The sequence below is a fragment of the Apteryx rowi genome, unplaced genomic scaffold, assembly GCF_003343035.1.
Source record: "Apteryx rowi isolate R43461 unplaced genomic scaffold, aptRow1 scaffold_0, whole genome shotgun sequence".
NCBI lineage: Eukaryota > Metazoa > Chordata > Aves > Apterygiformes > Apterygidae > Apteryx > Apteryx rowi.
Genome location: NW_020447195.1, coordinates 9912971 through 9936171, shown reverse-complemented (window position 1 = coordinate 9936171; position 23201 = coordinate 9912971). Strand labels below are relative to the sequence as shown.

The window sequence follows — 23201 nt, the reverse complement described above, 5'->3', positions numbered from 1 at the left end:
TCCGTGGCGATGCCGGTGCCGGCGTCCGCCCAGCCTGCTCCCGTCTCCTCCGCAGGCGGCCTGGAGGTTTTACGCCACCAACCTCTCCCGCACGGACCTGCACTCCACCTGGCAGTACTACGAGCGCACGGTCACCGTCCCCATGTACAGGTACCTCCGCCTCCGGCGCCGCCTGCCGCTGCCTGCTTCATGATGCCGGTGTTCCCATATTTATTTTTGTTACCCGGATACATAGTTTGGTTTATTTTATTTTATTTTATTTTTTTTTTAGGTTAAAAACATTGGTTTCAAGAGCTCTTAAAGGCTGGTGTATGCTTGTTATTTTGAAGTTTTTTGTTTGCTTTTTTTTTCCTGTGCGTTTCTTTTTGACTCGATTTTAATTTCCTCATTATGTTTTCTTTTCGTGTCCGTGTGTGTCCGTGTTCTTGTTTTCACCTTGATTTCTCCACGTCCGTTGGTAGTTGCATTGTGTTGTGACAGTGGCCGGGCCAAAGCGTGAAGACCTCCCTCCCGAGCTGCCCCGGATCGTAGGTAAATGCCTCCCTCGCCCGGCGTGCAGGTCCTCGCTCCGGCTCGTGCTCTCTTTGCTGGTGTAACTGGTTTCTAATGGTTCTTCTGCGTTTCAGCAAAGTGCTGTCCCTTCCGTAACTGGCCCGACGCTCGCCCCGAGTGCAGCACCTTGTCCTCAGACAGCTGCCGGCCTGGGGCCCCCTTTCCCAATCTTGGCATCGCCTTTATTTTCTCCTAAAGGAGAAAAATGAAACCAGGATGCAGGGAGGATTTTCCTCTCTCTTGCATTTCATTTGTCCATCGCAAACTGTTAATGCAAGTAGGGAAGGGTGGATTTAGCAGCCTCGGTCCGGCTCCCCCRAGGCCGAGGTGACTCGTCGTGCCCAGGCAGCCCCCTGAGCGGGAACGATGCCGGTTAGAGCAGGGATGCAGGAATTCGCCGCCCTCCGGCGCGGGGAAGCACCGCTGCCTCCGTCCCCTGCCGGTGCCGCCGGGGCTGGCAGCATCGCGGAGGGRACTTCCCGGGATGCTGAAATGCAAAGCCAAATGCCAAAGCAAAGTGCGGTGCATCCCCGCGCGGGGTTGTGCAGCCCCTGGCCTTCCTGGCGCCTTTCCGGGGGGCTCCCGGGGTGCGCTGGGTCGGCACCTGACTCTGCYGTGGTGGCTTCGCAGGATTTTGCCGTGTGCCCTGCGCCCCCGGCTCCCAAATGGGCAGAGCTGCCATCCCGCGCCRTGTTGGGATGCTGCAGGGGTGTTACCCGGCAGCGGGCGAGATCTGTGCTGGGAATCCAAATCCCTCTGTTTTTTCCCTCATTACTGGTGCATTTTAGACCTCTGGAAGACGAGCTGAGTGTTATGYCCTAGGGTAAGCATCAGCTCGTATTCAAAATCCAGCGGCCGGTCTCGTAATCCATCCTAAAAGCCCCTGGAGGTCCCATCGCCATGGTCAGCAGGTCTTCATTGGATTCATCCCCAGTGTGTGTCTGATTGGTTGCTCTTTCCCCCAAAGATAAACCGGCTTCAAGATTTTGTTTAAAAAACAAACAAACAAAAAAACAGCACAAAACTGTTTCCCAATAGCATTAAACCCACTCATGGAAAYGCTGCCTCCCAGTATTTGACCTTGCTGCCTGCACTCACTCCGGATACACGACGCAGGCTGAGATCAACTACTGGAGAGGACGAGGAGCAGAGCCTGACCGAAAGCCCACTGCAAAACCCGGGAAGGAGACGCTGGTTTCAGTGGGCTTTGTCAGGTTTTACTGCTGTTTGAAGGATTAAACGTGCCGCACAGCCAGACATAGAGTGACACCCTTTTCCGTGAGGACGTTCTRGGGTAGCTTCTTGCTACAGGAGTTGACTTGTGAGAACCTGGGTTCACAGGGAGCTGATGTGCAGGAAGAAAACTCAGCTAAAGAGCTCCGGAGGGGGCTGAACAGAGATTTTGGGGAGGGGGAAGAGCAAAATGTCTAGCTCATACAGAGCTGAGCTACTTTGAATGAAAAGGCAGGACAAGGCGCGTGGTTTTGCTGGCTGATGCCGGCCCCAAGCAGCAGCGTCACCTCTGCTCTTCCCCCGGGCTGGAGGCGCCACAGGTTTCTCTTCTCTCCAAGCTTCTCTCTTAAATCCCCACTTTTCTCTGTGTGTAGGGAAAGGGAACATCACCCGGGAGGGTGAGCCCTACCGAAAGAAATCCATGGCTAAGCCAYTGGTCAAAATGGAAAGTTTTTACCATGAAAGCAGTGAACCCTTTTTGTGTATATTTTGGATTTGCCCAGCTAAATTAATTGGAACTGAGATGTTTTCCCATGGGAAAAAGAAAAAAGAAAAAAGAAGAAAGAAGGGGGTACCTTTATGTTCTGGCTGTAGCTTCCATCTCTCCCACCGCCCATCTCTCCGCTTCTACCCGCTTCGCTAAGCCGGCTGGCAGGGCTCTCGCCACGCGTGCCGCTGCTGGGCGCCGCATTCGTGTCGCCAAAGCCAAACGCCGCGTCGGGCGACGGCCACTGTCGTGCCGCGGCAGCGCCCGACCTGTTTAGGAAGTGGGTAGGAGGAAGACAGTGTTTCCATCTGCCTCGCAGGTGCCCGGGTGACTGATCCGCAGCCCCGGCTGCCTTGGCACCGCTCGGCTTTGGACTGCTTGTTCCTCATGAGCTGGCTGTCGGCAGGAGCCCTGTGACGTGAGCTTACGTGGCTTCCCAAGGCACCTCCTAAAGACCCGGCTGGTTGCACGTGCCTCGGAGAAGCTYCTGCTTCTCCAGACCATCACTCAGATCGCTGCAGTAGAGCTGGTCTCGCTCTTTTGGGGAAAATGTGTTGGCCTCTCAGAGAATCCGGTATTTAATGTTTAAATTCAAATGGTGGTGGAGCCGAGTCTGAAGTACGCAGGAGCGCTTTGGGCTCGTGATGCAGGCACAGGCTCGTGTGCCCGGTGTGCCTCAACCGCTGCGTTTGCTTAGACGAAACCTGTTCTTTAGTGTCACTCATGAGAACAAAGCCACGATCTCAGCTACGTTTATATATTGGTCTCCACCAAGAAACATCGGTGGCCTTTGTAATTTATGCTATAGCGGTGCTGCYGGTGCCTGGGATGTTTTAGCTGGGAAGCCCTCTGTCAGGCATCCTGATCCAGGAGACGCGGCTCTGGGAAGTCACGCTGTCAGCTCGCGGCCATCCGTGCCGGAGCGGCCACCCGAGGCCAGGAGCCGTCTCCGGCTGATGGAGCCGAGGGCCGTGGGTGCCTCAGCAAAGGCTGCCTGGAGGCCCCCACACTTTCCCCACTCAGTGATGCCCGTTTGCTTTCGGAGCAAGGTGCCAGCTGTCCGGCACCGAAGGTGGCAGAGGCACGCGGTGATTTCTAAGCCTACTGCAGCGGAGAAAAGCTAAGCCAGGGGTCCTGTGCCAGTGGTCTGTAAGCCTGGGTCACAGTGCATCTGCGAACTGGAGTACACTTAGTTCATATGCTAATTTTCTTTATTCTGTTTCTTTTCTCCTTTCCTTCCCCCCCCCACCCACTTTTCTTTCTTTTATCCCTTTGGTTTTCTTTGGTGAAAACACTTGAAAAGCACGCAAACGCAAACGTACGGTGCCTCCAGGTATGAAGTGCATGTGACTCTGAAAGTGTGTGTCATGTCACTCCTTGTTCTTCATTTGGGACTGTAACATGCAAAGCCTCTAATTAAAAAGAAAAAAAAGAAACCTCTGAAGATCGGTTTTTTCAAAGGAATGAATGAAAGCCCGAACCAGGCTCCCCATCCTGCTGCCTGCAGACTAACTCCATGCACCTTCATTAACAGTTTAGCTATTGGTACACACAAGTTTTGGGAAACCATCTGCCAAAATGACAATTTAAGGAAGGAGAATGCAAGAGTGCTTAATGAGCTTGCTCTCTGAAGGATGATTTCTTGATGGTCTAACCAACCTGCACCAAGTCACGCACCACTTAACAAGAAAACTTCCCCTTTCCTACTTCTATTTTCCCATTCCCGTCACTTATGTGTGCTCCCCTTCCTCCAGTCCCCTTTCTCATCCATCAGTTCATCATTTATCTCATTTCACTCCATGCTCTAGGAGCTGTGCCCACCAGCGAACACTAAATATGCTGAATTTGCTGGTGTAAGAGGCAGCCGTAGTGTGGTGGCACCTTGGGAAACGCATCGGTGACAGTGCAGAGTAAAACCACAAGAGCAGCCAGGCCTGCTTGGGAGGACAGATCTGGAGGAAGGGGAGATCAAATGCAAATCTGGTATGCAAAACTGAAATAATCGGTCAGGATTTCACCTAGTAATCCAGTCTGATTTTTGGAAGAGGGGAGTCCCATCTCGGCAGCATTTTAACATTTCAGTTTTTCCTTCGAAGCCTGCTCCAGAGCTAAGCAAGAAGTTATTAACGCCAGTTATTCACTCTGTCACTTAGCCTTTTGGGATCGTTCTGATTGAAAAGTCCTATATAGGGTCAGGTAAGCCTTACTATAAATAATATTACCCCAGGATCTGCAGAATAGAATAGATTTTCAAATCGCAGACATATTTTATATGAGGTGGTTGTTTCAAGCTGTAATGAAGTCAATATTTTAAGAAGGGGAATGGCCTTGAATTTCAAGACTGTGGGCCAAGCTCTGCTCTTAGTTACAGCAGTTTAAATCCTCGCTAGATGCATTAATGCCATTACAGTAGATCTGATTTAGTGCCTGATTCCCCAACCTGCTTCCAGTTTTCACAGCTGCAAGTTTTACAGCCTCAGTAAATCACATTCACAACTTTGTCCTTGTGGTTAATTTACAGCAGATAGCAACAAAGAATTGCAAGTATAAGATGCAAATACATTTCACTGTTGTGCAGAACAACAGCCTGGTTTGACAATCAGGCATTTTTGTACTGCTGAAAGTAAAATAACACTTCCATACCAGCTCCTAAAATAAAGTATTTTACAAGTTTCATAAGTGTTCCCAGTTACAAAGAATAACTTAGGCTGGAGACACAAAGTCCCAGTTAGGATAATAATTGCTTTCACAGGAAAAAATCCCCTGAATTCTTAGATTTAAGCTTATTGTATACAGGGTTATTATACAGTTATGAAGAACCTGAGTTATGATTTCTCTTCTGAAATAACAGCCTTTCCTGCTGTGTTCTCCAAGGGTTGGTTCTCTCCTTGGGTCCATGAACAGCCAAGGATGTGTAATTAGGAAGGGCCGGCCACCACTCCCGTTGCAGGCAGTGGGAATTTGGAGCCTGACCTCCTCCGGGTTAGGATCAGGCCTCCGCAGACTCCTTGAAATCAGATCTGTGTTGCAGCATAGCAATAGATGGAAAAATAGACTGGCTCCAGGTCCCCCTGCTCCAAGCACCTTCCCAGGCACGTTGCACCTATGGTCATGACTGCTGTGCTGTGCTCAAGCCCGTGGGCCTCCGTGTGGGAGCCCAGGCTGCAAAATCGGGCTCCTAATGGCTATTTTGTCCTTGCCTCGCAAAGACTAAATCATCCTGCCGARACGGTTTGAGGGAGAGGAGGAGGACGGGCTCCTCGCAGGAACCCTGGCACAGCATGGAGACTTCCACTGAAGTCCCCATCTCATCCCAGCATCCTTCTCCTTGCCACCCTGTTCCTAATCACTGCTCCAAAAAATCATCGTGGGCTCTGTGCGCGTGTGTTACCCGTGTGTGCTCCCTCGCACTGTGTTGTGCTGCTGCCCTCCCTCGTGTTGTGGTTTTTCGGTGGTATCCTGGCCGGAGGCATGATGTCACCCTTGTCCCCAAATGCTTGAGCGTGATCTGTGCTAGTAGGAGTAGCAAATTCCCGTTTGCTGGGGGGAGCCGGTGTCTGGAGCGCGCGCGGCGTTTCTCCGTGCCGATGGGCTGGGGTGACGGSAAGCGGCTGTAGGTCCCACCGGACCCTCCGCAGCAGCCCGCGACTCGGACGCCTTGCTGCGGTGGGTAGCATGAGCTGTGTGTGTTCCCGTGACGTGTGGATCGTCTCACTTGGCTCCTCTTAACCGAGACGTGCTTCCCTTGCTAACAAGCGACACGYGGACCGGGAGGAGAGAGAGAAGATGCGCAGTGCCTCAGTCGGGGGGTCCTTTCTCTGCATCTCTAGAGGACGCAGTGGCACCAGCTTCACAGAGTCCCTGCACACACACCCCGGTGCAGGGTCTTCTCCRTGCAGCGTTTTATAGTAAAACTCAGTTAAACCACTACATGGAGCCCTTAGTCAGCAAGCCYGGTGTTTCCTTTGAGGTTTTTAGTGAAAKAAATGCCGCCAGGTATTGCTGCAGRACAGCRGTGCTGGGGCTGTTTCCCAAGCTGCGACAGGTTAGACTGAGCACRACGTTCAAATTAAATTTTTGGTCAGGCGTTTGATTGAGTTTATACACATTCTCAGTAATGCTCTTGTCAGGAAAACATTCCCTTTTTCACCGCACGTGGACCAGGTCCACCACCTTCCCGCAGAAATGGTGAATTTGTGTATTTGCTTGTGCTTCTTCACCTTTGCATGGAAGCACCGGTGGTGACCCAAGAGGTTTCCATTCTCAGCACCGTGCAAACCTCATGGTATGGACTAATGCAAAGGGGGGAGATCCTTCTGGGATCCTGAATCCTCCAGCTTAGTGAGCTACTGAGTTCTTCAGCCCTGTGACCTGTATCGTTGGGAGTCCTGGGTTTGAGATCCCTGCTCTTGTCCTGTGTTTTGCCGGGTATGAACTTCCCTGAGAAACTAACTYACCAAAGAAGAATAGTTGTCTGCCTTTCATTAACTTCTGAGTACATTTTGTGCTTGATTTTTATGCACCACCTTCTCCCATCTTGGCATGAATGTGCAAAACCGCGCAGTGGGTTTGAATGGCAATGATAGCCCTGCGCTCCGTGCGCTGCTCCACTGAACCAAGATCAGCTTCTTCCTGACGTCTTGAGTGAAGAGGATCATTAATTCATCAGATCAGGATGTGCTCTTCTCTGGGTGGAAGCAGAGCTGGATTGGGGAGCTGAGCCAAAATTTTCAGGCYTATTTTTATTCTTTTCTCCTTGCTTAGGACTGGAAAATTTTCTGACTGCCTCCATTTTGAGAGCACCAAATCTGCCCTTTTGAACAGCTGTGTTTTGAGTTTGGGTTTTGCACATACAGAAGAGAGGCTTTTCCAGCTGTGTTCAGTTAGAGGAGATGTCTGAAGTATTGATCGTATAATGGCTGAAAAACCCTGGGCATAACTATCTCTGCCTTTATTTTACTATAAACAATAGTCCCATTTTTCACAGCACCTCAGCTGCGACCAGACCAGTCTGTTAGGGGAGTGCAAACACTGGTAGCCCTTTCCTTCCAGTCCTSACCAAGTCGCTGTCCTAGGACAGTTTGCTGCTTCGCCTGAAGATGCCAAGAGTTCCTGTGGGGTCTGGCAGATTTTACAGTGAGCAATTGGCTCTTAAAACCCATTTGTTAAGATGGGCAAGAATGCACATGTTCGGAGAAATCCTTCCTGAATAGGCCGCTCAGCTCAGAAGCRATGGTCCAACCAAGGGAAAAAGCAGCAAATAGCTGTGCTGTCCCAAGAGAAGAGTGAAGTTCTCTGAACCTCTTTGTCCTCCTCTTCATCCTGGCCRCAGAGACTAAATCAACCAGCTCGTTTGTCGCAAGCACAACCAGAGGGGATGGCTGTGCTGGCTTCACACCCTCTGGGCACAGCGACGGCATGTCGCGCTTCTACGATTTGACACGGATGCGCTGGTGGCCCAGAAAGAAAGTTGCAGGAAGCCACACRGATGAGCACCTTCAGCCTTGACCCTGAATACGGAGTCCCAGAGCTCGCTCTTAAGTAGCTGCATGTAGCTTTCTCTGTCCTTCGCCTGACATCTTCAGTTCACTTCTCACTTGGTTGATAACCTTACTGTGAATATTGGCATAAAATATTTATGGAGCAAACCCCAACCCTTCAGGGTTGAACACAGGCGCTAATGTGACGTGCCGTAGTGCCCTGTCTGCTCCATGCGCTTTGACGCTTGCACTCCTAAAAGGAAGAAACTGAAGGTGGATGAGGGAGTTAATTCTGTGGCTCTTGCCACAATTTAAGCAAAAAGCAGGTTAGGCAACAGTTTTTTGGATTCCTATTATCAGGCCTGAGAAGGAAGGGAAACCTGTTGTTCCTCCCTAAYCTGCAAGGCAACGATACCTTATTACGCCTCTTTTGGGGGCTGAGCCCCTGAACATGGCACAGACCGTGAGGAATCAGCTGAGCTTGACTCCAGGCTGCACTGCCATTTTTCCTGGGATGTTCCCAGGCTCTGGATCCCTGTTTCCTCCGTAGTGCAAGCTGCTCCCTCCCACGCATCCCCCGTTCCCGAGGGCAGCAGTGTTCCTCCCAGCATATGCCRACTTTTTCCCTTTGCGTTCACCAGAGCTTCTCTCCACTAAATACACAGCAGAAACGCTGACCTCCAAACACAGCCACGCCAACKGCTAAACTACAGGCGGTAAAGCAGCTCTCCTGCCAAAACACTGCCGTGCTGCTCAGAAGCCCTGGCAATGCTTGTCTTCAGGGAGGTTAAAGATATGGTGATGCAGACAAGCTTCTCTCTTTTTCTTACTGTTTCTCTCTCTCTCTTCCCCCGTAGCTCTACCTTACAGCACTGGTGGAAGTAGCATCCAAACCCCTCTCCATCCTTCCCAAGCTGTCTCCCAGTTGCAAATGGTGGCACAAAGCTGGTTCTGGTCAAAAGAGTGGGGCAGTGGGCGAAGTTTCCAAGACAGGACACTCTGCTGTCAGCTCTGCCTGAATATTAATTGTGTTTATTCTCTCCCTCTAGACTCATCCCACCTCTGAACCAGCTGGAACTCCTGAGGAACCTGAAGAGCAAATCGGGACTGACTTTCAGGTTAGCAGCAGAGTTAAGAGAGCTCGGAAAGCACCCACTTTGCGACTTTTTTTTTTTTCCTTTCCCCTTTCTGCCTTTTGCATATGGAGAGCCTTGAAGATGTGAGAGGTTCTGGCAGCTGGTTCCCCATGGGTCGTTCAGTGATCTCCTCCCCATTCCTCTCCCATGTTGTACATGCATTTCTTCAGCCCTTCCCTAATTTGTCTCTGGGGTAATGTCATGGTGCTTGACTGAAAATGCAGTCATATTTTCAAAAGGTCTGATTGAGGTAACATTCCTGATTCTCCTCTGACTTATTTCTGCTTTTCACCACTCTCAGAAGAGACTCCAATCCATGATGTGTTAATTTGTTCCCTATTTCCTCCAGCCCACTTGCCTTCCCTCAGCTTCCTTCAAGGACAGGCAAGGTAGAAGCAGCGAGAAAAAGGAAAGGGACATTCCTGTGGCCTCTTGCCCCCAACTCACGTGTCACGTCCTGAATTCCCATAGCTTCCTAACCAGGTCAAAAAAATCACAGCTCCCACTGAGCCGGAGTGGGGCTTTGTGAACACAGCACATCTCGGTAGCGCCTTGAACACATTGCAGGTTGGGCTGCTCAGGCCCGGGGCAGCCGGGAGCCTCCTCCTCTTTGGGAACTGTGCTGGTCTGAGACCCAGAATCCTGCAGCTTAGGCATGCGCTCGGGAGGGGTCGTTTCTTGTTTTTTTACGTAAGCGAGGCTGCTCCGTGCCTTGTGGACGTTGGGTAAATTGAGGGTGTGCTGGGCTCAGGCAGTGCCGGGGGAGAAGCTCGCCCCCGTGATGGGCAGCTGGGGCCAGCAGAGGGGCGGTGGGGCCATCTCTGGGCTGTGTCACTGTCCAGGTAGCCRAGATCTGGAGACCAATGGGTCTGGCTTTAGAAGGAGACATACTTTAAAATGTGAGTATTCGAGCTGGTGGCTGGGCCTGGGGCTTCTAGCTTGTCTGAGCAAGGATCAGAGGACGCAGGGTCATTTTTTAGCCTCTCCAGGCTGCTGCTTTCAGCCGAAGAGGAAGAGGGCAGGGGACCGTGCGGGTCTCAGCATCTAAATGCTCACTGCCAGGCAGAGGCAGGGTCAGGACTTGCACCTCACCACGGTCAGAGGGAATCAAACTCTGCCCCCATGCAGCTTTTCTTGCAGTCTAGGGATGTTTTGTCCCTTAAATTGTCTGGTGTTTGGGCTAGACAGACCCCTGTTTGCTGAGAAACAAAACCTGCTCCCTCTGGGGCTGCATGGACAAGGCTGGTTTGGGGCCCCACGTCACAGGCGCTTTCCAGGTGTGCAGAAGCAATCAAACTAGTTTAAGGTAGAGTGGGTTTTTCTGATTGCTAGAGGGAAATGCCACCAAACTGCCTGGTCAGTGACGGTGAGATTGTTTTCAGGGTGGCCTTAGCTTGGCTTGTAGCATTGTGCCCACCCTTTGGCAGGTGTTCAGCTAACTGTGTCCTCAGCGTCAATGATTTTTCAGGGCAATCAAGTGTTTTGAGATCTCAGTGGTTTACAGGAAACTGCCTACTAAAATTGTGGCTCCCCCCTTCCACCACGTATCTCAGCAAAGTAGTTGCCAAAGGCGTTGGAGCCACAGCTGGGGTGTGAGGACACGAGGGCAGAGGTCTGTGTCCCTTCCCACCAGCATCCCAACCCCAGCACCGCTTGTTAGCACAGAGAAGAGAAGGCATGTGCCAAATGATCCAACATCAGCTCGGTCCCGCTGGCCAGAAAGGAAAAGCAAACACACCAGGGTCATGGGAGCCATCTGCATCCCCTGCTTCGTGCAGGAACATCTCAGGGCAGTGCATTTCCAAAAGAAGGGGGCCATTCGCTGAGCCCACAGAAGTCCTCCTGTGCTCACACAAATCACACGACCATGAAGTGTCTCAGTCCTGCGTAGGCACACAGATGGGTTGGGATAAGTTCTTCAACCCTGTACGTTGTATGTGTCTTCTCTGAGGTTGTGTGAGTCTCCAATGATCTTCTGTCCGGGCCAGAAACTCCAGGAATAAGGTGCTCCTTGCCCTCTCTTTTGTCCATAACTTCCACTTAGTTGTATTGTTTGGTATTGTCTTCTCGTTATGTTTTAACAGTGAAGCAGCAACATCTTTTGCCACCTGACACCATGCTAATGTACTATTGCTTCTGTTTAAAGGAAAGAGCAGCAGCCCGAACCATCGCCAAGGTCTGTATCACTGCCGACATGCCATTCCCATGCATTACGTGTAGATTTCTATGTACGTGTGTGCGTGTGTACCATGTCGTGGCGCCATTGAGGGACGCATCCGAGGTATTACGTGCTTGTTCTGTGCTGTGGCAGTCCAACGTATCTATGTGTAATGCTGGGCCTTAAATCATATCTTCCTTCCGATCTGCCTGGAGCTGTCGCTCTGAGGATAAGGAGGTTATGGGGGTAGAGTGACGGCAAGGCTGAGGTGGGCAGCATGGGCAGAGCTGGCAGACACTTACCCGGGGTGACGGCAGGGCATTGGTTTATGCTGCTTTTTTGTTGTTGTTGCTAGAGTTGTACCTAAAACGTGTACTGCAGGCTCAGTGAATGCCAACGGATAGTTGATGCTTTGCATATGTCTCCACCACTCAGTGCCGTGCCGGGCAGAGGTGACGTGGGAGATGGAAGCTGTCACCACATCACCGAGTTAGCAAGTTCTCCTGAGCAGCTCCTCAGAGCTCATCGAGCTGCAGGGCACTACATGGTGCAGGCATGGCCTCGCTGCTAGTCGGRTGCAGAAGGGGTCCCTGACACGGCATGACGGTGCATGGTAGAGACATCCTTTCCTGATCCCACTCCCTGTTGCCTCACAACCCCCGGATAAAGCACAGTCGCTGCTTTGTCTTTCTTTCACGCCTTGAGTCCACGATGCAGAGCATGCTCAGCCAGGCACGCTCTGAGAAGTGGCGAGCGCCTTCCTAGGCCAGTCGTAATCCTGACCTGATGGAGAGTTTTATCTATTCAGATGTCCCAGGGAAAGCAATGAGGCTGGTATTTGGGATACACTTTTCATCCAGCTGGATGTATTTAGTTCTGGGGATTTTTCCTATTTTTTCCCAGTTCTTTTAAGAAGTATTTCTGGGATCAGATCTCCATTTTTTTCTTGGGAAGCAAGACCCAAAACTGATAATCTGTGGAGATCATCTGCTTGGCTTTTTGATCTTCCATCCCATACCACAAAACTTAGCTTACAGCCTAAATATGTTAAACACTGACTATGTTTTGTCATTTGCCAGGTTTCAAAAGTATAACTAAAGGCTGGCATTTCACAGATGTAACTTTCTGCTATGTCTTTTAGCTTATAAGAGGCTAGAAACTAATTTTTTTCCTGGCACAAAATCCAACCAAAGATATCTGGGCAGATATGGTGCCAGCTAAAGGGAGGAAAAGTTCAACCTTCCTTTTTTTTCTACTCTTTTTTTCTGTCTTTCATTTGAGCTTTTCTTTGTAAGCAGAATCTCCATAGCACTCCATCCACTTCCTGCCAGATAAACTTAATCACCAAGATCATGTTTCAACTACCCAGAATTTGTTTTTTTCCTACTTGGGGTCTCAGCCGGTGTAGTGAGAGGGAAGGCAGCCTCTATCCAGCATTATTTAAACAGGGAACATTACTTGGGAAGTGCTATCCTGGAGCAGACCAATGCTGAAATCTTGGCCACCTGCCCTTGGACTCATCAAAGGATAAATCCACATTTCTCAGCGACATGTGATTGTGTAGTGAGAAGAAATCTCTTTTCAAACCAAKCAACTTCATAGCTGAAGACATCTGAGGACTGATGGTCCCGTGTAGGGATGCACCAGCCAGCTCCCCTGCGGTTGCAGGCACTGTCTTTACTTCTGTGCACGTTTCCCTTTGAATCTCAGTCCTGTCTTGTGGGGTTTGTTTTCACTAGTTAATACACTAGGTAAAATTTCATATTTCTTCATATAGGTTGCAGATTTTTCCCTGTTAATTTTCTACATTGTTTTCTTAATCTTATGTCACAAAAAGAAGTAAAAATGTCCTTCCACTGCCCTTTTTCATCGTGTTTCTTACTACGTTCAGCTCCTTCTTCAGGGTCATTTCCAGATACTGTTTTCTTAGTGCTGTAGTGCATCTCCTGCAACGCTAATGGGTTTTGTTGCCCTCTGTCATAAGATGCTAAACCTGAACCCAGGAGTGCTTACGCTGAGGATATGCAGCTGGCATGTATATGGTGTTAGAGCACTTTCCAGATGGTTCAGTACAGCAGCCAKAGCATTATCAAAGCTCTTTCCTTCTGTGTTTTGTTGGGGCAATATCACTTCTACCTTCTCCCGCTGCTCTTGTCTGGCTGATCATGCCTCAACTCCAGGAAGGCATCTTGCTCAGAGGACCCTACATTCACAGGGACCCAAATCTGATATTCCCCAAATAAAAGTTCCTGAATCTTTTACAGTCATGTCCTGACATCTTACCCACTTTGATTTTCGGCAGCCTCGCAATGATACTCCGTGTGTCATCTGGCTGCAGTTTTGGTTAGATTTAGATTGCCGAAAGAAGACAAAATGCACCCCTTTTGTGGAGCTGTAATTAGCAACCCACTCGATGGTTAATCATCCAGCCGTGGATTGTCACTAACGACTGTTTCACTTAGGAAACTCCTCACGGTGAATTCGCTCTCATAGCAGTCCCCAGCACCGCACTTCTGCTGCTACGGCTGGTGAAGGATTTACCACTTTCCATTTCTCTCGGTGTAAGGAAACGTACAGTCTCTGCATCCGGGCATACGTAACTCCTCCGTCTGTTGTAGTTACATGTAGGGAGTGGCTGATTTCCTATGTCCTTCTTTGCATAACTGATACACCGCAGAGTCCTTAGAGCAAGCGGAAAGGGCTCTTCTGCTATGTTACATCTCAACAGCTGGTTTTAAGTTGAGCGGAGATGCCAGCACGGCTCATGTGAACATGAAAAGCAAGCTTTGCCTTGCAAGGCTGGAGCATGTCCTGTGCATCCCATCAGCCCCGAGCCCATGGGGAGCCTCCGAGGCTCTGGCCCCAGTGCTGCTGCCTCCGAGTCTGGCTGCCCCTGCGGTGATGGTGACTCCTGCCGTGGGAGCTGCTGCCCAGGGAGGGAGGTGCAATGCGGGGAGGCCTCGCTGCCTCCCGGGCACTGCTGCCCGTCCCGGAGCAAGTGCATTAGCATGCCGTAGGCTGGGGTTCACCTATTTTACTCCGGTGGCTTTTGATTTGGTCTTGGAGATAAATGGGACAGCCTATCTGGGCAATGGGTTATGTCCTTTCTCTCTCATTTCTGTTCTGTTTTCCACCACAAGCTTGTCTGCATCCATCTATGCCCGARTACCGTGAAGTCATGTGCTGATCTGCTCCTGGGAGACATGAGCTCATTCCCCATGACATGGAGCCTGGGCTGTGATGAGCACAAAAGGCCTTTTGCTACATGCTACGTACCCTCCCCCTTTTTATTTTCCCTCCTTTTTTAAAAACTGCTTACACGGTTTCCTCTGTTGCCAATGGCTTTGGGTGCTGTCTGTGCGTCCACCCTACGATCCGCATTGGCCAGGAGAAGTGGCCAGCTGCACTTCCCAAGGCCAACTCGTGCTGCAGAAGTAGTTACCCCCGTTSGCGTCTGCGGGACCGCACTGCTCTTGCGCGGGGTCTGACCATGAGTCCTGYCTGCCTCGTAATGCCAACGGAGGAAGGCTGCTGAGCGGTGGGACTTTTCTCACCGCTGCCRCTGTGGAAAGCTAGCAATTCAGAGTGGTTAATGGGCTTTGCTTACTCATATGCTAATCAAGCTGAAAATTCACTGTGGCATCTTGTCTCTGTTTATTTTGTCTTCTGATTGTAACATCAAAAGGACCAACATATGGTTAGCCAGGACTACAGAGACTCCTCTATGAAATGTGCACTCCAGATGTGCTTTAACAAATGGTTTGTTAAACATCTGAAGGCATCTGTGACCAGATTTGGTCCACTGGAACTTTCCAAAATATGATTGGGCAAAAGTGAAAAAAGCAATGACCCAAATGATCATAATAATACATTAGTATCAGAGAAAAAGAAACAGAAGGATTCCGGGGAAGTGGGAAGCTAAAAATCAGATTACTTTGTCCAGCATGAGTTAAAGTCTTGTAGGTAACGAGGGGAACCTCTTTAAAAAGTTGTCCTCAAGTTTGATTTGTCCCTGACCATAGTGAACTCAGCAAAACCCTGGCCATTATCTTGAATGAATGCTGGACTGGGCCAATTTGTAACGTATATGTGTATCTGTGTGTGTGTGTTGATTTTATATACATATGTGTATATGTATATAAAAGTGTATGTATGTGTCTGTCTGAGATACACACTAGATGGATATTTCTGTTCAGGGGTGTGATTAAGGCTTTTGTACGCACTGGAGGATGCCTCTGGTCGACTCAGTGGGCCCCTGGTCATCCAGCCTGGGGTGTCAGAGGTGGAACTCCAACCACTGCTGCCCGTGGAAACTGATGTCAACCACAGGAGCCCAATGGGCCACGTTAGCCTGGGTTGGTGTTTGACCTTTCAGCTGATTAAACCGGTATCAGAGACTCATGCTGGGACTGACAGTAATCTGGAAATAATCAGTTGCCTTTAGGGGAGCGGATTATTTGCTCAGAAGGGACTGCTACTTTCTGTAGAGACTGCAGAGGACACTGAGCAGCTGGGTAACCGATGAGTCTCCCCAAGGCTCTGCATGCCGAATATCCCGCTCCCATGCCATGAAGCTCAGACCCCAGCTCTAGAACCACCCCGTCAGTGCCTCTGGCCCCTGGGGCTCCCTGGGGACGCGGCGGCTCCTTGCAGGTGCCTTAGGAGCCCTAAGGAAAGAGAGGGTGGTACCAGCCAAACTAGCACGGGATGCTGCRAAGCAGAGCGAATACTTGCAGATTCCTTCTGTGAGCAACCACGGGCTCTGCAGGTTGCCGAGTTCAAATTTAAAACCAGACTGGGTTTTTACACCCTTCAGCCTTTTCGGTCCATCTGTGAGCTCAGCAARTAACACCCGCTGGTGGCTGTGCGGATCCTTTCCAGGTGGGGTGATGTGGGCCACCTCATTACCATTACGCAGGTAGAGGGCTGCTCCATGGCGTGGAGAACCCTAGTCTCGGTGGCGATCTGCTGGTAGGGGAGTGCCTGAGCAGTGATTTGGGATGGGTTCACGGGAGCTGTGGTGGTGCGTTAACAAAGTCAGTGACTCCCCACAAGTGTTAGTGGCCTGTCTGACAAGCGTTGCGAAAAACAGACACGTGAACGTCAATGTTCAAATTCCTTCCCGTCGGGGACTGCACCACACTCCATTTATGTACGTATATATTTTTTAATGCCAGGCTTAATCTAATGCTATTACCTGTATGGGAAGTGCAATTTATTCACACGTTAACTAGATCTTTTGGCAAGTTTTTTTTTTTTTTTGAAAAATGAGAAAAAAGAAAGAAATTAAGATTTTTTGGATGTTGTTGGAGAAAACAAGTTAAATTTTTGGCTCTCCCTGACTTAGGCAAATAAAAAAAGGTCTTTTTTATCTGTTTAGGGGAAGAGGAGAACACTTTTTATTCCCAACAGAAAAAAAAAAAATCTTCCTGCAGAACTCAGTCAAGTCAATTGTAGATGAACTGATGCCACCAATTCAATGCAGAATGGGTCATTCTGATAATGGCATTTGATCACAGACAGACTAATTTCAGGAATCCCTATGAACTTTTTTTTTTTTTAATTTAAAACTCAAATGGAAAAATCCTGTCATGAACCCGGCCCTCAAAACACCTGTCTTTTAAACCTAGAGTCAGTAATCAAGTTTCCTGTTTGGCATTTGCTTCCAGGTCTAATTTTTACTCTCCCCTCATTTCCAGTAAAAGCAAACCGTGCAGAGAGTCACTATGCGGATGCTGCTCAGGAAACTCTAGGTACCACGGGAAATGCGTCGCACGGAACTAATCAAAAGCTGCACGGCTCATTCTCCCTCTACCCTGCTACCACCCGTTCTGATCACTTCTCTGCTTAATAGAGGTACTAGATGAGTAAAAAAAAAAAAAGAAAAAAATGAAAGAGCCTCCCCATTGCCCGCTCAGAAATTAGAGGCTTCCTTGTCTGCCAATCATGCAGAACACACGAATCAAAGAGACGAGGATGGGGAATTTGGTCTGGGCTAGCAAGCCAGTGACTGTTCAGCAATGAAGGAGGCCAGGAACTGGAGTTTCACAAATGATGGAAAACAGAAAAAAAAAGAAAAAAGACCCTTCTTCCCTATCGCTCCATCCCTCCTCAAGGTCCAGGGAACCCTTACAAATTGAATTGCACTGTGCAGCAATATCAAGTTAGTAGCATCAGAAATCCCAGCCTCCCACCTCCACTTGATCACCGTTTCTTTGGCTCTCTGAACACCGGCAAATTGACCTTGCCTGGTCTTGTGGCATTTGGAAGCCATGGCTTGCCTATCTAGCACCTCTACTACGCAGTCAGAGAAGGACTAATCTCAGCCTGTCCCACCAGACATAGGGATAAATGTTCCCCTTAGAGTTGACAGTAGGATTGGGAATGGTTCTGTATCTAGATCCAGGGGGGAACAGATAGACAGAGCAGAGGGTTTCGTACGTGCAGTGATTTCCTCTTTTTCATCAAGTCGACAATTGCCAGGCAGCCTCAATATGCATCCCTTAATGCACTCATCTGATGACCATAATGGTACACAGATATATAGATATATATATATGTGTATAAAATTTTCCTTATGTATAGATACATATATTTTCATGCCTGCACTGGAAGAGAGTCTCTTCCCCTGCCCCAGACACTGCTTCTCAGCAGCAAACATGCACCTTCTTGAGTTACTAATGCCCAGAGTTTGCATGCTTTGAATGCTGACAGGTAAACCCCATCAGCTATCTTCCCCCCGAAGCGAGTGCAGGATGGTAAGCCCAGGAGTGGCAGGGCACTGAGTGATGCAGCATGTTTGTGAAATCGGATTTTTGCATGCTCTTTTTGGAATCCATTCTAATTCTCAAAATCACCAGTCTGTCTCTGTCAGAAAGCCTACAAGTTAAAAAGTACATGTATCTATGGTTTTCTCCATTAATTGTTCCAACTTGTATCTTTTCCTTTCTTACTATTTTTTTTCTTGCTGGCTGTTTTTACTATCTGTCAGACTAGAGGCTAGAGATTCACACCTGAGACTTGCGTGTAGCGTAAGTTCAGAATTAGCATGGTAAATCCCATCTCTGAATGGGTAACAAAGAGGAAGGGGGCATGATCTAGGCTTCATGATAAGCAGTTTTCCCTGCAGGAAGCTCCCCTGTACCTGGGTAAATAGCCTGAATCTTTGAGTTAGCCTCCTGCTATGTGTTTTGATGGTACTGTGACCTCTCTTGGAGTTTATCCTCAAAAGTACATTGGGTGATCATCAGCTGCACAGAGAGTATTTCAACAAATTTCCAGGAGGCAAAGATTTGGTTAATAGTCTAGCTGAAAAATTTATCGTATCGTTTGCAGTGTTTCCACTTGCCAGGTGAGGTTGTTTTGTCCTTGGAGGCAGAGGCCTACTGCAAGCAGGGACTCCTCCCTGGAGAAAGGCTGCTTTCCATTCCTTAGCATTGGAGTTGTTTTTTGGCAGAATTTAAAACCAGCAGTGACATTCATAATGCTGTCCTCTCACCTGTCCACGTCCAGTTCTGTTCTCTGGAAAATCAGCCACTCTGATCTTAACTGGTCTGTTCCCGGTCTTGTGTTTGTTAGCAAAATGGAGTTGCATGTCTTCCTAGGCATGATTTTTTAATTGATGCGGCCACTATAAATTTTCCTATATTCTGCTGAATTCCTTCCCCCTGTGGTCCTCATTTCATCTCCCCCATCTTGAGTTCTGTGAGGGAAAGGGAGGATGAAACAAATGGTTATCTAAACATCTTCTTCCTCCACTGGAGATCCTGAGAAGGAGGAGTACACAGTGCGGTTCTTCCAGTCACAAAGAAGTCTTGAACTTTGGTGTAGCTACAAGGGCATCTTTGTTACCTGCATCCAACCCAGATATAGTGTCGTACATACTGTGCTTGAGCAAAACTATAGATTAACCTTGAATTTGCTAGACCCCTTGAGCTATCTGCCTGCATTCACCCAAAGCAAAAATTCCTCTGTGTTGATGTGAGTGCTAAGGCATCTGCAGATAGGATGCACATGATGAAATAACTGAACATTACGGCACAACAGGGCAATCATGGAAASCTCAGTGTAGGTAAATTAATAGAAAACTCCTTACGAGCAGTGGTTCCTTAATGTACTAAAACAATGATCTCTAGTCAATAAATGCAATAATGCATGCATTTTTAGTCCATAATGTAACTATACCAAGCCAGATTAGCAAGTCTATTATATTCTGCTTTGTAAAAGACTTATCTGGAGTCTACCCAGGGATGTGGAGGCACCACAGAGATTTGTACCTGACAGTAGGAAGAAATGGCACACAGACCCGTAAAGGAAGGGTGGTTGCAGACCCCTTGGCTGGCCTGTGGGTCTGGGTGCAGTGTGTTTCTAAAAGTCTCGTTAACAGAATAATTGGCCAGGCTTGAAGATGTAATCTAGCTGTTTTGCTTTGCTCACGATATGTAAAACAGCCAAGCTGGAAAATAGCAAAAGGTTTCTTGAAAATGCAGGGCTTGTGCGAGGTGGCATTTGACAGCGATCTTCTTGACACCAGTTCAAGCCACTGCAAAACTATGGGGGACAAAAGTCATGGAGTAGGAGCAGGGGGGTGACAGCACAACACACCGATCAAGTTCTCCTGAGCGTTCAGTGATGCTGAAAAATGCCAAAAGCCAAGGTTAAAGGCTGGAGCCAGGCATGTGTCTGTCTGTGGTGTCCCTTCACGTGCTCTCCCTGGGCACGAGGCCCCATGCCAGCCTGGCCCCAGCCTAACGTGGTGGTGCGGGGACAGTGCGGCTCCWGGCTTCCCAATTATCACAAATTCAGTGCTGCCCTTCACCCCAGGTCTAACACTGCCGCTGTGGCAGGACGAAGAGAAAAGAGACTATTCTCCATGACAACAATCACTGGCTGTTTTTCTTTATTTTTCCCCTGTGCCCAGGTTGCCTGCTTCTAGAAACTCCATCCTTGGAGCAATGGCTTTGCTGAAATCGTGGGGGGTGAACCAGGCGTGAACCTGGTCCTCTTGATTTCTGCTCTAGGCGCAGCAAGTGTTGCACACCCAGGCATATTTTCCTTTCCTTGATGTTTCCAGTAATTGGTTTCTGTCTCTTATTCACRCCTGCAACCAGACAAGAGCCCAGTGACCCACAAAGGCTAAAATTCACTCCTAGCACTTCTACCTGTTTCTAACAAGCTGTTCTCGAGTGCCATGAGCTCAGCACAAACTCTGGATCAAAGCATGGCCTCATTTACCAACAGGAGGTAACCTCTTTGTCCTGGCCATAGCTTTTCAGAAGAAAAAACACTGGTTTTAGTTGAGTTTGTGTGCAGAGATGGATCTGAGCTCATGATAGTCTAATTCAGTTTGGCTAACATTTGCTGCCTCTAGAATGGAAGGAGAAAACAGAAGAATCGCTTAAGGGTAGTTTAAAATCAATGACAGCAGATTACAAGTGGTCATTTTTATTGATCCAAAATTACTGCGAATGTAAGGAATCCACATTTTAAAGAAGTGCTGATACAATACAGACAAAAGCTGAAAGTCTTGTAAACTTTCCCTGAAGTCAGTCTGGAAACATAATTTTCATTTAATAAGTTTTCAGTAGGTACCCACTGAACGTGGCCATGAAGATCTAGGAACTAAACCATGTCCCTGTTTGCAGTTCCAACTTCCTGTAGTCTGTGTCTCCAGTCACAAAGCCACGCRGTTTTCTTTGCCTTCCCTTCCCCTTAGGACGAGGAGGACACGTGCCCTGTGCTCGCGCTGCTCTTAGTCATCATGATTGCCAGCTTCCATTCGTGGTGGTGTGTGTGGCTGGACTGCTGCTTTCCTCATGGTCATGTCACCAACACGTTCACTTACACTGACTCGAGGCCCATCTGCTTGATCGATATCTAAACACCACTTCTCTGAGACACTCTGCGTCACTTTGCATGACTTTCTGGTTGAATGAGAACATGATCTTGGATTAGTTGACAACTATATATATACATATATATATGTATATACATTTCTTTTGGACTCTTTCCTACTAGCTCCTGCAGCCCTCCAACAGCACTCTCCTCTGCAGGGATTATACTTGCATGTGAATTCCAGCTGTCACTTCCAATGAAGGAATTGCATGGCAGAAGGAAAACTTCAATGAATTGTTCACGTCGTCTCGTGTTGTCTTTGTTAAAACAAAGGAGTTATGTCAGCTGTAGGTGTTTTTTTTTCCTGAGGAGTGGATACTCAGGGAAAAAAAACACACAGCTCTCAGTTGTTCATCAGATTTATAAGAGATTTTTTAATGAGGAAAAGTATTGCACCTCACGCTGTCAGGCTTGAAACCTTTCACTCATAATCCTTGCTGAGTTCAACGCTTTCTTTTTTTGCCTTTTGTAAATCTTGCAAACGTTTCCAGCACGTCTATTGTGAGAGTGGAAGAAGGGCCRCAAAGACCCCGCTTTAATCATTGATAGGCAACTGGTTTTTCATATTGAGGATGTTCAGTTGTCATTGAGATCAGTGATGGGAGCAGCTCGTTGGAGGATGAGGCATAAAGAGATTGCTTTGAATTCTGAACATTGGTGTTGTGTTGATTTATATGGAATTTGCTTTAGAAAAGACCTTGTTGTTCAAATCATTAATACTACTAAAATGCAGTAGATTTCAGGAATACTCTCCTTTAAGATCAACTAAAATAAAGAAAAAAAAAATCTAAACGGCCTATTTAGAGGCAAATGTCAAATACAATTTCAATCTGGCTTCTGCTTCAAGAAACCCAGGATGAGAATTGCTTTTAAGCATTTGACTCATTATATACAATGATTTTGGTAGCATCAGGGCCTAAGGCTTACATCCAGAAAGGTGTTTAGGCACATGCTTGTTCCTGTACTCCTATTCCAGTTTGTACCTCTGATCTGCTTTCCGAAATGCTGGACATCTGTTAGTCCCATGGGCTTCAGATATACTTTGCAGATGCACAGCCCTCTGGAAATGAAATCTCCAATACTCCACACAGTTTGATGAAATTAAAATACATCATTTATTGGGTTAATTCTGCCTTTTCTATCTGTAAATTGATCACAAACTAATTTTATTTTCTCTCAAATGTTATCTTTCAACTTGAGATTGTTGTCCAAAAAATGGCCGTGAATAATGTCGGTCTGCAGGGCAGGAAGGGATWTTCCTGCTCAGTTCTGCGGGCTTTRCRTGGGGCCRGCGGTCCCTCCCCRGGATCAAGCTGTGCAACGCAGAAAAATGCTGCCTAAGCACCTTTCTCTTTGTGTCAATGTTCAGTGTTTCCCAATGTAACGTGATTTTGTAAAAATAGCACCTTCTTACTCAACAAATCTGCTCCCTGTGTGTCTCCRAGTCACGTCTTCTTCCTTTACTGACAAAAACAAATGTCTGTTCCTGTCAGCACAGTACAACTGATACGGCTGGGGAAAAGGCAACTAGACTTGACTTTGCCTCAACTATCAGCAGCTAAATTCTAATTGAAGAAGCTTAGTTGCCAATTTTGGAGGCAAAGGAGGACTGTTTTGTTATGAGTTTTAAGGTGGCATTGCTGAGAGACAGAAAAAAATAAGTCTTTGGTTGGTGACCTGGAAATTTGATGTGGAAGTCAAAATTCCTGCAGTGTTCTTCCCTTGGATTGAGTCAGATGATTTGCACCAGAAGGATAAGTGGTTATTGCAATGGTAGAGAGTACTTGGAAATTAAATCCTCGTTTTGACTCAGTTTTGATTTGCCCATATATAAGCTAATAGCTACACGCACAAGTGTATTGCAGTAGTTGTCTATCCTCAGTTAAGGTATTTTGATAATCAATTGCTATTTAGAAAAAATCAAATTATCTAAAACTATTTACAGTTTGGTTCTGCCAATGCTGTCTCTGTACAGTTTCCCCTTTCATAAATTTCACAAAATCTTTTTTTTTTTTCAATTTTCATGTGAAAGTTCATCATCTTCGTTTGGGTGAAGGTTTTAATTTTAAATTTTGGAAATCTGAGAATAATTAAAGCTGTCTCAGAAGACCATTTCTCAGTGAGATCATCTCTGTTCCAAGAGTGATCTTCTCTTCAAACAATATTTTTAAAGAAATAGGATTCTAACAGAGAAACAGCAATGAAATATAATATTCTGAAGTAGTAAAATTTTGCTTGAAATATTTATGATACCCATACTA

The 23201-nt window shown here is 47.8% G+C and overlaps 1 protein-coding gene across 4 annotated transcripts in view; it reads left to right on the top strand.

The window, feature by feature from the left end:
* KCNQ2 (potassium voltage-gated channel subfamily Q member 2) overlaps positions 1 to 23201 on the top strand; it is a 71423-nt gene that overhangs the window by 36696 nt on the left and 11526 nt on the right. For 2 of the 4 annotated variants that reach the window (XM_026090330.1, XM_026090162.1), the window contains exons 8-11: positions 56 to 150; positions 3576 to 3605; positions 8802 to 8870; positions 11035 to 11064. In XM_026090330.1, the coding sequence (XP_025946115.1) occupies positions 56 to 150; positions 3576 to 3605; positions 8802 to 8870; positions 11035 to 11064 (224 nt within the window). Of the gene's footprint in view, positions 1 to 55; positions 151 to 3575; positions 3606 to 8801; positions 8871 to 11034; positions 11065 to 16745; positions 16800 to 23201 lie in introns of all 4 variants that reach the window. The other 2 variants (XM_026090081.1, XM_026090244.1) reach the window with 2 other exon arrangements.